The sequence below is a fragment of the Sus scrofa genome, chromosome 16, assembly GCF_000003025.6.
Source record: "Sus scrofa isolate TJ Tabasco breed Duroc chromosome 16, Sscrofa11.1, whole genome shotgun sequence".
NCBI classification, from domain to species: Eukaryota; Metazoa; Chordata; class Mammalia; order Artiodactyla; family Suidae; genus Sus; species Sus scrofa.
The window spans coordinates 76,194,389-76,207,714 of NC_010458.4; the positions used below are offsets into that span (position 1 = coordinate 76,194,389).

Sequence of the window (13,326 nt, forward strand, 5' to 3'; positions counted from 1 at the left end):
AAATGAGCAGGACCGAGCCCGGGGCTGCCCAGGTCCCAGAGAGGCAGTTACCTGTGTCACTGAAGAAAGGACACGTGCTCCTTACACAGCGTGTTCTGACCACCCCAGCCTCCTGCCCACACACGGCAGGCTCTTTCCTCCCAGGGCCTGCGCACCCGTCCGGGAGGGAGGCCCCTTCCAGGAGCGAAGCTGTCCGGGAGGGAGGCTGGTCCAGGAGGGAGGCCCTTCCAGGAGGGAGGCTGGTCCAGGAGGGAGGCCCTTCCAGGAGGGAGGCTGGTCCAGGAGGGAGGCCCACCTGGGAGGGAGGCCAGTCCAGGGTCCCCTCCTTTCAAGGCTGGCTGCCTCCTCTCTGGTCCTCACTCACGGACGCGTCAGTTCCTCGGAGGGACCCTGGGCGGGCAGAGGCCAGGAGCGTCCGTGCTCTTGGACTGCACATCTCTCTCCCTCTCTGCACGTAACTGACGAGCCCGGCTGCTGAGGCGTGAGGGTGACTGCGCAAGACTCCTTTCCACCAACAGACGACCGGCCTTTGAGAACTTGGCCACCTCTGTGGCCAGCTCCTCCGGGCAAGGCCCTAGCAGAGAGCACAGCTCCGTCACCTTGAGGAAAGAAGGAGCGCGGCAAGGGGAGCTCCCAGAGGCCAGGCGGAGCTGGGCATCAGCCTCTGCTTGTTATTATTACTTACCAGGCGGGAGGAAAGAGGAAGGAAAGAATCATCAAACGTCCTTTTTAAAGGCGGCAACTGTAGTTAAACGTCCGATCCCGAGGGCCCATCAGCGCTCATCTGGTGTCTGAAGCCCCCGAGAGCATCGCGGTGAGCCGGCAAAGCCAGGGAGCTCCCACCCCTGGGAGGGGGGCGCCCGTGGAAGGCGGGCTCTTCCAACTTTGGCGCCGAGGACTTGGTCGCCCTTGGTTGGATGGAAGTAAGGCTACGTGTCACTCGGCGCTGATGAGGACAATCACGGGCATGGCTTACTTTTATTTTTTTATTATAAAAACACATACAAGAGTTTTAAGAAATGATGAATATAAGACAAATCAGGACCACGGTGAGTTATTAAACCCATTTTCTATGTACAAATACTAAAATTCCCAAAGTGGAATATCATCAAATGTGAGACACATTATAGGCTGTCCGTATGTACACGGCCCGCGCAGGGCTGCGCGCGCGGGCAGGCGGCCACACCCGCGCAGCTCTCCTCCGCGGTTCTCCTTTTCCTGATACAGAGTTAAATATTTGTAAGGAACTTTAGAGACACGGAGAAAGGCATTCCAAGAAGCTTCTAAAGGCTCTCCCTGTTCTGCCCCCTCTGCTCAGCACACCAGGCCTTGGGGAGAACGCTGTAGCCCGTTTCCAGCTGAGACAGGGGAAGGGTCTCCTAGCTCTGCTGTAGCCTCTCCGTTTCTGTCCTGGTTAGTCCTGCGGGCACAAAGTCCAAACTGGCTCAGAAACCAAATCAATGCTTTTATAATAAATTCATTACAAAATGCCACTTGATTTTAAAAAGCCACTAAAAGGACACTTTCTGCAGCAAAAAAAGGGCTAAGTTCAAGTGTTTGTTGTTGGACCAAGACACAACAAACTACAATCCACGTGTCGTATGATCGCAACAGCTTAAGTGAAATGTGTTCAGTCCAGGGACGCACAGCCACCGCGCCGACAGCCCTGGGCGCGGACGCCCCGGGCGCCTGGCTCGCTCGCACCTCTCTGGACCGCGCTCTGCACCCCGGAAGCTGACGCATGTGCTTCCCCGGGAAGGCACTTCTCCGGGCGTGGCGGGCGGTCAGCTGCGCTCCGGGGCGCACAGCGCGCGGACCTCCTCCAGCGAGCCGAGCACGGCGGCGGGGACGCTGCGGGGAGTCTCTTGGCGCCAAGCTTCCAGGATCTTGGCGATCTCCTCCGGGTTGCTGGGGCTCAGGTCGCACAGAGCGTACACGGCTGCCAGCTGAATGCCCCAGGGTATATCTGAAAAGAATCTCCACATCAGTCATCGCACAAGAAAAACCTCTGTTATTCAGAACTTTAAAGCGGTTCATCTACTCGAATACAGACGACTTCTCTGCGACAATGAAAAGTATTTTTTTAAAAACCCACCATGAAAAAGTCCCTTCTACAACGGGGGGAAAAAAACCCAAAGCAGCACCGCTCCTCCGCACAGGTCCCCGGGCCAGCCTGTACCCCCAGGACGGCGAGCTGGCGCAGAGGGCGCGGGGCCCCGAAGCTGTCCTCCCATGATCAGTGCGCAGCCTTCTGGGCAGCTCTGGGGGGGGGGGGTCACCCCCATGTTTAAGTTTTAATGACATGGGGGTCCCAAAGCGTTCCTCAAATAAATGCTCCTCTAGACCCGCAGGGAAAGCGCCTGCAGATGGACTTAGGGCTTGGAGAACACGGCGGATGGAGAACAAACCAAACGCTGCTGCTGGTCGCTCTCACTCCCCAGAGCGCAGCCGGTGAACACAGCCCGCGGCGCTTAACTGTGCACAGCGGCTACGAGCGTGGAGGTCGCGGTCCAGGCCCAGGTCCAGAAGAGTCGCCTCCAGAGCGCTCGCAAGTTTATGTAGGGGTTACCTGGTTCAAACTTAACTCAGTTGAATTTTAAAGCTTAATTCACTGAACAAATTTAGTTTAAAATATTAGAGTTATTTCATTGCAATTTCTTTTTTTTTTTTTTTTTGGTCTTTTGTCTTTTTTTTTTTGTTGTTGTTGTTGCTATTTCTTGGGCCGCTCCCGCGGCATATGGAGGTTCCCAGGCTAGGGGTTGAATCGGAGCTGTAGCCACCGGCCTACGCCAGAGCCACAGCAACGCAAGATCCGAGCCGCGTCTGCAACCTACACCACAGCTCACGGCAACGCCGGATCGTTAACCCACTGAGCAAGGGCAGGGACCGAACCCGCAACCTCATGGTTCCTAGTCGGATTCGTTAACCACTGCACCACGACGGGAACTCCGCAATTTCTTATTAAATATATAAGCTGTTGTGAGTGATGCAACACCCAACGGGGCAAACTACTACTATTTACAAGTAAACAAACATCACCACAAACCCGAACAGTCAAGTGTCAATGCCAAAATGGTACATAGGACTGTAGCTTTTAAAATTATTCTTGCCCTGATCTGCAAGGTAATTAGAGACTAGAGCAGGGCACACAGTAAAGACTACAACAAAGCCTAACAGAAAGGGCGCAGTGATTCTAAAGTAAGTGTAGTAGGAAGAGCACGTGGCACTGTGTAAAGAGCTCCAGACCTCAGCTGGTTTCCTGTGTATAAAACCATCAGAGCCGCCCCCGCCCAAGGGTCACCCCCAGAAGAGCCACCCCCAGGAAGGCGGTTCTGGGGACCCCGCGAGGGCGCTGTGGGGCAGGGCCAGCCTAACCCAGAGGGGCAGGCGTGAGGCCCCAAGGCTCCTCCTGAGAAGAGGGTCTCCTGCGGCTCAGAAAGGCCCAGCCCAGCACGGCGGGCGAGCGAGCCGGCAGCCACTCTCCCGGCCCCTCCCTTACCTTCGTCCTGGGCGTGCTGGATGAACATGCCGATCACCGCGCTGATGTTCTTCACGGCGGATGGAAACCCTTCCTTCAGACCCAGCTGACCTAAACGACCTGGGGGAGAAAAGACACCAAAACATAACACATCGTTGGTTCCACGTTAACTTTCCATAGGAATTTAAAACTCTTCCTTCCTGTTAATGCGACGTACATCACAGCAGCATCAGCAGCGGAAGCTAAAAGGAGTCCCTCTTCTTAAACGGAGCCAGGTTAACCAGCAAGCGTCAAGACTCCCTGAAGCACCATCTGTCTGGGGGTGGCGTGGGGGTGGGGGTGGGACGTGACTCACCCGCCCTCCTGTGATTCGCACACACTGACGGTGCTCACTGCTGCTTTCCGGGTTATCACACAATAAACGGAGTCAAGCAGAAGGAACGGTTTCAGCCAGCAGGCTGCGTGAAATAAATTTCTTTCTTTTTCATTTTCATGTATTTATTTGTATTTGCTTTTTAGGGCTGCACCCACGGCATATGGAAGTTCCCAGGCAAGGGGGTGGAATCGGAGCTACAGCTGACCGTCTACACCACAGCTCACAGCAACGCAGGATTCCCCGACCCACTGAGCGAGGCCGGGGATCAAACCCACCTCCTCACGGATACTAGTCGGATTCATCTGCTCTGCGCCACAACCGGAACTGCGAAATGACTCACTTGTACTGGGTGAGCAGGCTAAACCAACAGCACACTTTGCTCTTCCAGTGGAGTTGTCTAATGCAACCTCTGTTCTCGCGCAGAGCAGCGGCTCCCCAGTGTGCTCGACAGAACCCAGGAGTCCTCAAGGTCAAAACTACTTTCCCAAGGACACTCTCTAGTTCTCTGCCTGCTTCCCAAGTGCTGAGATGGGTACCCATGGAGAAGGTGGGGAGACCAGACAACTGGACCCTCAGCACCAGTTGGGACAGTGGGACCAGCGCTGCAAGGGGGTCACTCTCCACTGCCAGGCACACGACCAAAAAGCTAGCTTCACCGCGAATGCCCTGGATGAAGCAGTAACCGTGACGCTCATGAAATCCAAACCCGGTACACAACTCTTCCGTGTTCCGTGCGTGGAGTGGGAAGGGCGTGCGAGGCAGGCCCGGGGCGCCCTGCACACTGGCTGCCAGCAGGAAAAGCACCTGTGCAGCCACTTCGGCTGCGAGGGGAACTGGGTGCCATTCCTGTGAAACCCCTATTTCTACTGAAAGAGTGACTGACACACTAGGGCTGTTTAGACCGAGACACACATTTTCTCAAAAATGAGTAGGGTGAACCTGTCACTGCAAAGAAATTTATCATTATTGTCAATGGTAAAATGGGAGCTCTTAAAGCAAAATGAGAATTCTGGATAAACTTCCATTGGCTACCCTAAGCCTGACAGCTTCAAATACTTAAGATTTCTCTGATGAGATCAGTGATGATAGGGCTGTGGAATCATTATTTTCCAAGTGAGCAGCACGGGTTACAAAGTCACGAGTGGGCAAAAGCCCCCTTCGCATGTCAGCTAGAGCCTGGGTTTTCATGCCACACAGCAGCCAGGTTCATCCACGAGGTTTCAGATTTCACACTGCAACTTGTCTCTGAGCAAGTTTCACTTGCTCAGTTCCACACCATGACCTGAAAGGACTGTGAAAGCACTCTTGTTATCAACTCCATGTCTCTAAGAGACTGGATTTTCTTCAGATATGTCAGCCAAGGCAACAGGCAGCCAGAGGCTGAATGCGCAGCAGCTACGGGAGACCAGCTTTGCCAGGAATGCGGACAGCAGAGAGGTCTGCAGCAAGATATGCGCCATTCGGCTCACTCTAGTTTTGTTTCAGCAATAGTTATTGCTCATTTAAGGACTCACTTATGTTAATGGTCATTTATTATTATTAAGGTTTTTTTTTGCTTTTTAGGGCTGTACTTGCAGCATATGTTAAGTTCCCAGGCTAGGGGCTGAATCAGAGCTGCAGCTGCTGCCCTACACCACAGCCACAGCAATGCCGAATCTTTAACCCACTGAGTGAGGCCAGGGATCCAACCTGCATCCTCATGGAGACAAGGTCAGGTTCTCAACCCACTGAGACACAAAGGGAACTCCCTATTATTATTCATTTTAAATGAATAGCTATTTGTTAAGTCCCAGTTTTATTTTGTTTTAATTTTTTTTGTCTTTTTTTTTTGCCTTTTCTAGGGCTGTTGCCGTGGCATATGACGGTTCCCAGGCTAGAGGTCGAATCGGAGCTGTAGCCACTGGCCTATACCACAGCCACAGCAATGCGGGATCCCAGCCGTGTCTGCAACCTACACCACAGCTCATGGCAACGCTGGATCCTTAACCCACTGAGCCAAGCCAGGGATCGAACCTGCAACCTCATGGTTCCTAGTTGGATTTGTTAACCACTGAGCCATAACAGGAACTCTGAGTTCCAGTTTTAATTAATGCAATAATTGATACATAAAACCTGGAGTGATAAAAGCTCTTGGGGGGGGGTGTCCCCAGGGGAACTAAGCAGGACATCATCCACTAGTCCCCACTCACCTGGACCCTCCTGTATTCACAGGGCCCATGGGTACCAGCCCACTCTAGCCGAGTCCTCCTCCTTTGCCCGCCTGACAACACCACCTGCACGCTCACTGCTCTGTGCCCACGTTCTCTCTCAACACTCAGAACAGCCGCAGGCTTCTGGGGGAAGCAGGCCATCAGCCCCACCTCGGCGCTGACTGGTCAGACAGGAACGTGACTGCTGTGGGAAGTGGCTCAGGGCTGGTTCCACGCACCCTGAACGCTGTGACACGCAGCACACTCGGTACATTCCTACTGACCAATGACCTCCGGATAATTCCCAAGCCAGGATGAAACTGCAAACCTCTGGATAATCCCTTGGAAAGTCTCTCACTGAGGCTGAAGAGTAATGTACCTCGGGGATCAGAAATTTCCTTTCTTTCAAAGACCAGATATTTCTTAAGTATCTCCTGGCGATTAGCTCCAAGGGCTAAGCGCAAGCCCCCAGAGCAGGGACAACATATCAGGAGCTCCATGCATGACTCACAGCAGAGAAAGGACAGGGCGTACGCCCAACACGGACGGCTATGGGGTCACTCGGCTATGGGATACGCGTGTGTCTACAGATAACACATGACTGTGTTACAATGGCTCCCTCTCTTTTAATTAAAAATGTGGAGTGAGTTGGGTTTTATAAGCTATTTAAGTTGACAGAGCTATCCTTTTTTAAAATAAAAGGAAATCATAAGTCAGAGGTACTCAGTTTTGGGGAAAAGATTCCAATATATGATGACAAAGATGATGGACAAATGTGCTCAACAGACGGGAGGAAAAGCCCCCCTCGAGAAGGAGTGCGAGTGAGCCCGGGGCAGCTCGGCCATGCTAAAATTCAAGTAAGAAACGAGGAGTTCATCTCAATGTCAAGGACAGCCCGCTCCACACTCCGGGAAGCCCGGGGGAGCTGGGCCGCAGGGGAGGGGACCCTGTCCACAGGCAGCCCTCAGAGCAAGACCGTTACCCAGGGGTTTCCTCCAAGGTTTTAAGGTGCGGGGATGTTATGGAAAGGATGAGTCAGAACAACTGCAAAGACAGCTGAAAGATGGGGTGAGACACTGGCTAGACACCAACAAGCCATGGCTACCGCAGCCGCACTGGCAAAGGCCTCACAAGAGGAACTGCTCTCCGGTCAAGGCTCTGCTAACACAGCTGGGCCAAGCTCCTTGGGCAAGCGTCACTAGAAAGCTCTACCCCAGTGCATCCAGCGGCCGGCAAACTTCCGTCCCTTCCCACCGAGGGGCCACCCCACCCTCTCCAGGCCTGGGCTCGGCCAGGACCCCTCGGCCTGGAGCAGGCTCTCCCAGTCCTGCACATTCCCCCGGGCCTGGAGCAGCCCAAACACGACACACGACGCTCGTTCGTGCCTTGCTGCCACGTGAGGGAGGTTAGGAGAAACCCGCCTGGACATCCCACGTGCCCGTCTGCTACCAGCGCTGCTCACACCCCAACCCAGCATTAGAGTACACGGGATCCTTCAACAGAAGCTTGTTCTATCCCCATGGTTTACAAATCCGGAGTTAAGAATACAGACAATTCCTTTCTTTTATGAATGAGTGCTGTGCGGCTTCATTTTTTATCACGAAATCCCAGCCAACCAACGTATCTGAAAAATCACCCAACTTCATTCTCTGTCAAAATCCTTCGTAAGAGTCAGCCTCAGGAACTGCAGGAAGCTGCTTCTTAGAAACAGTTCAAACTCCAACTCAGACGGGTGTGCGGGGAGGTGAGTGCACATCCCCCCCAAGGCTGCTTCTCAGGGTTCTGCCCCATCTGCAGAGTTTCTGCTCTCCTGCCCCCCGCCGCCCCCATCACGGGGCGCCCAGCACTGGCTTTGTGCAAATCAGGGAGGCCTTCGGCACCAAGACACCCAGAGCAAGAGTTCCCATCGTGGCGCAGTGGTTAACGAATCCGACTAGGAACCATGAGGTTGCGGGTTCGGTCCCTGCCCTTGCTCAGTGGGTTAACGATCTGGCGTTGCCGTGAGCTGTGGTGTAGGTTGCAGACGCGGCTCGGATCCCGCGTTGCTGTGGCTCTGGTGTAGGCCGGTGGCTACAGCTCCGATTGGACCCCTAGCCTGGGAACCTCCATATGCCGTGGGATCGGCCCAAGAAATAGCAACAACAACAACAACAAAAAAAGACAAAAGACAAAAAAAAAAAAAAAAAAAAAAAAAGACACCCAGAGCAGCAAAGCTCAGCCTGGTTCCCCCGCCCCGCCGACCCGCCCTCTGCACCCCAGTCTTCCAGGTGTGTCAGCTGGACCTGGTCCCTCTGCAGACTAAGCCGTGTTCTCGGTCCTAACGCCGGATCTTATTTTGACACTGTACTTCCTTTCTTATTAGCCATCCTTTATTCTACCTTTTTTTAACTTACATGTTATTTTATTATACAATATTACTAACTATATATTAAATATACATTATTTCTATAGTGTAAATATATCATATACCACTCTTAGTTATGTAAATATACACATATTACCCTAAATAATATATATTAAATGTTATAAACTCTTTTCTAAGCAGCTATATTTCAAAGATGTAAAGAATAAATTAGCCTGAGTTTGACTAAAACTTACAATCAGGTTTTCTCCCTACAATTACACATCCTTGTTTTTAGATTAAACTATTAACATATAACTCTTAATCGTGTGAGGTACTTTTAAAGGTACATATTTGAAAGTTATTTCCACAGTCTTGTGCAACTTTGGTTGACCCTGAGAATTTGTACTTTTAAAAAAGTTTTTCAGGAGTTCCCGTCGTGGTTCAAGGGAAACCAATCTCACTGGTATCTGTGAGGTCACAGGTTTGATCCCCGGCCTTGCTCAGTGGGTTACGGATCCGGCGTTGCCGTGAGCTGTGGTGTAGGCTGGTGGCTACAGCTCCAATTCCACCCCTAGCCTGGGAACCTCCACATGCTGCGGCAGTGGCCCTAAAAAGACAAAAAGACCAAAAAAAAGCTTTTTAGGCAATTCGGACAATCAGCCAAAGCTGATAAAAGCTCCGTGAAGAAGACAACCACACGCGAGGCCACCCCCCCCCCCCCCGCCCCCGCCCCGGCCACACAGACTGCTTCCCCGGACGGGGTCAGCTGCCAGAAACACAGCTTCCACTCCTGCTCCCCTTCTTGCTAACAGTCGATAAATACTCTTATAAAGAGACAACCACTGCAATGTAACAGATAAAATCACAGGGTGTTTCCTAAGTGGGGCTTCAAAGGTACCATATTCTAGCAAATGCCAGAGATACTTCAGCCAGGTCAACACATTAGTATTTATAGACTTAACATGTTCGTTGCTTAAATTCGAAAAAAGGTTTCTCAATTTAGAATGAATTAGTTCAAAGAATTCTTTCGTGAATCCGTAAGAGAAGCCACTACAGAAACCAGAATTTCCAGACACATCGGTGGCACCACCTGATGGCTAAAACCTCTGTCACCAGCCCGTCTGGGTCCCTGCTGATCCCGCTCTGGGCTGACGCTGCTCCTCAGGGCACCCTCATCCGAGGGGTTCTCAAGCCCATCTTGCAAAGCACCCACGGGGCAGGTTCGTCACCCCTCCACACCTTCACGTTCCTACTTGGTTTCTTCATTCCAAGTGTACGTTTGGTCATTTCCAGTGGAAATGAGGTGTCCACCTTGAACCAGGTTGTTGTCTAGACCCAGTCTATATGTCTGTGTAGTACAACGTCCCTCTGTCTGCACACAAAGTGCTCATGATGCAGGAACGCACATTTGCAGGAACAGTAACAGAATCAGCTCGGGTTACTCTATTTCCTACTGTGATCTATTTACAAGACCAACTTAACAATTCTCAAACCACAGTTCAAATGGCACTGTCTTGGAGTTTTTATTAAACTCCAAAGGTACTTGACCGTCAAGACACAGAGTTCCCATTGTGGCTCAGCGGGTTAAGAACCCAACTAGAATCCATGAGGATGTGAGTTCGATCCCTGGCCTCGCTCAGTGGGTTAAAGGTCCAGCGTTGTCGTGAGCTGTGCTGCAGGTTGCAGACGAAGCTCCAATTCGACCCCTGCTCTGGGAACTTCCACATGCAGCAAGGGCGGCCCTAAAAAGAAAGAAAGTCTTGACGACGACCTGCGAGGATCTAAAGGGCCCAGATGCAGAAATCAAATGCACCTTGTTGTGCGTGGCCAGTAGACACCGGCAGGCAGAGAAGTCAGGTCAGAGTGAGGAGAGCCTTCTAACGTGAACAGATCCCATCACGGAGAACGATGCAGGGACTGGAGGGCAGTTTGTCAGAGATGGGGTAAAGAGGAAAAAGCAGTTGAAACGAAACTAAAGCCTTTCAGGCGAGAGGGAGGAGCAGAACTAACTGACCACTGAGGCCTTCAGATCTGAGATTGGAAAGAACCTCAATTTCATTGAAAATATTTTTAAACAATGACTTTAATTTCTGTGTGTTCAGCTCAGAATATTCAGAAGCAACATAAAACTAGTTCCCAATTATGTAGGTGTATAGTTATCCTTACTAAGCAAGCATGAAAAACAACAAGTGCAAGCAGGGAAAGACATACTAATTCTATAAATCAAATGAGACTATAGTTTACAGCAATTTATGTATCCTGGTATGTCTATGTAAGTATGTGCATGTGTGTGTGTTAAAATTATTATCTGAGAATCAACTTATTAAAAAATACACAAACATGAAAAATCTTAAACCTCTGACAAAGTCAAAACATTTTTAAAGCGTATGAGTAATGAAAACGAATTCAGTGCACAAGTACCTACTCTGATGGCTGTAAAATCAGTCGTTATAGTGCAGTTTCAGCCAACAGGTGTTATTATACACCTATTCTCCCGCCAGGATACCATCAATAACGAGAACAAATTTGACACAAGAGACAACTCACCAATGAGCCTCAGTACTGACGCTACGATGATGTCAGGCGTGTACGCGATGTTTGCATGTCCTTTTCTGTATTTTATCCACTTATCCATCACAGGCCACAGCTCCTTGCTGCAAATAACAACGACAAATACCTATAAGTGCATGGATGAATGCATATGAAGGATGCACACCCATCATCACTCAAGCAGTGAGGACTTAGCTTAAAAATGGTCCCTAAGAGACAGTCAGTCAGGGCAGAGGAGCTTCTGAAGAGGCAGCGCTGTAGGCCAACACGGGAACACCACTGAAGACCACACGTCTGCCCTCTTTCAGGATCTCCGTGCCCACGCTTGCATCTTTATTGTGCTGTAACCCCTTCCACAAGGCTTCACCTATGCTGAGGTGCTGAAGAGTGTCTGGGGCATCCAGATGTAAGGCAGCGTCTGTGCTCTAAAGCCCAGTGTCCCCGGGAAGAGCTAATAAGCTGTGTTTTGAAAAAGAACTAAACCAGAGCAAGTGAACCACACTTTACATGCACGGAAGAAACGTTCTACCGGCTGAAAACAGTGGCAGGTCCTCTTTGCTTTCTCTTTTTAAAAATGTATTCACTGGGAGCTCCCATTGTGGCTCAGCTTTTTCCAGAAATTCATAAACGTCAATCAGATTGTACTAAACTCTTCCGTCTGGCCTCTTTAAAGCCGTGCATGTTCTGTTGACAATTCGCCCACATTCTTGCTTGGACAGGTAGTTTGAACACGCCCTTTCACGACTGGGTAGCAGTGCATCACATGGACAGACCACAGTTTGTCCCCCTCCCCCATGGAGAGACGTCGGGGTTAGTTCCAGCTTTAGGCTGCAGTGAGTGCTGCTGCTTTGGCCATCCCCGTACAAGGCTTGGTGGACAGATAGCTGACCTCCCTTGGGCGCAAGCCTGGCAGTGGACTTATGATTTTTTGGTGACGTTTAGGTGCACAGTTTTCCTCGAGTGTCAAGAAGGGAAAAGGGAGTAAGAGAGCCGTCGTCCACAGGAGGCACTCCTCAGGCATCTCAAAGATACAGGCTATACATTCTTTGGTGAAGCCTTTGCAGTGAGTCCTTTGTGAAACCAGCCTTTCTCAGTCAGGGTTGTAAGAAAATTAAGAGTCATCATTAACTACAGAATGACTATTGAACTATTTCTCCCATTCTCCAAAGATGCTGCCAAGGCAGATGTACGAGAAAAGTTAACTCATCACATCAAACAGGTGCCTGAGCGCATGAGGCTCTGTGAGAAGAGCTGCCAACTGTCGCGTTAGCATTTCTCCGTCCTGTGGGCTCCCCACGGCGCCAGCACGTTAGGATAATGGTCACTGCGTCTCACTCCACGCTCGATCGCTGAGCACCTGTTCTGCGGGCACTGCTCCCTCCACCTGCGGGGGCCCAGTGAACCAAGTCCCCCTGCCTGCGATTCGCTTTCCTCCGGGTGAAGACAGTAAAACAGAATACAATGAAAAGGAGGGAAAGAAAGGTACCATAAAAACCAAGCGAGGGGATGTGGTAATGACACAAGCCCTTGAAGGGCAGCTTTACCAACCCCCATCCCGATCACAATGTCATCCGTCAATGGTCCAGCTGTGTGACACGGCTGCACCAACACGACGCCAACCACCCCTCGGCAATGACCCAACAGACTGACAGTTCACATGACCCACCTGATGATGTTGTCGTGGGTCCACACCCACCTCTGGTGGCAGCACAGCAGGTCGATGGCACTGATGTACTCCCACGTGTTGTCACTCAGGTCTTCTCCGAACTTTTCGCTGGACTGAAACTCTGTGTTTGGACACAACTGTATGGTCAGAAGCAGCTTAGAGACCATGAAGCCCACATCTAGAGGAGCGTTCTAGCAGATGAAAGAGAAAAAGAAAAAAAAAAAAAGGAAATTTAGAGTTTTAAATACAACACATCTTATGTGAGTTATCTCAAGGAGCAGAACAAGCATCAGATGAATAATCACTTAATTTTAAAAGACACTGTTTGAAAGTTGTGTTCTGAATAAGGAACTATGTCCTAGCTTAGTCATAATGCCTGCCCTAAAATGATTACACAATGGTGGTTGCCAGATAAAAAAGCTCCAGCCTGCTGCTGTGGTGCAGCAGGTTAAGGATCCAGCATTGTCACTGCAGCACCTCGGGCTGCTGCTGTGGTACATGCTGGATCCCTGGCCTGGGAATTTCTGAATGCAGAATGCAGAATCCAGTCCAATAGGAAAGCCACTGCAATCCAGAGAGGAATGCAAGTTTTCATGAACTCAAATCAGAGAATTAAAGTTACAAGGCTATAATAAAAGCAATTTTAATCTTTAAAAAATTCCTTAAATTCATTGTCATCTTTCTGACCAATATTAGTCTGCTTTTTCCAGGAAGTCATAAAAG

The 13,326-nt window shown here is 50.6% G+C and overlaps 1 protein-coding gene across 1 annotated transcript in view; it reads right to left on the reverse strand.

Moving 5' to 3' along the window:
• Nucleotides 969-13,326, reverse strand: part of ICE1 (interactor of little elongation complex ELL subunit 1) — a 59,009-nt gene continuing 46,651 nt past the window's right edge. Inside the window, 4 exon segments of the mRNA XM_021077125.1 lie at nt 969-1,966; nt 3,500-3,598; nt 10,935-11,041; nt 12,604-12,794. Coding sequence (XP_020932784.1) covers nt 1,785-1,966; nt 3,500-3,598; nt 10,935-11,041; nt 12,604-12,794 — 579 coding nt within the window. The 3' untranslated portion in view covers nt 969-1,784.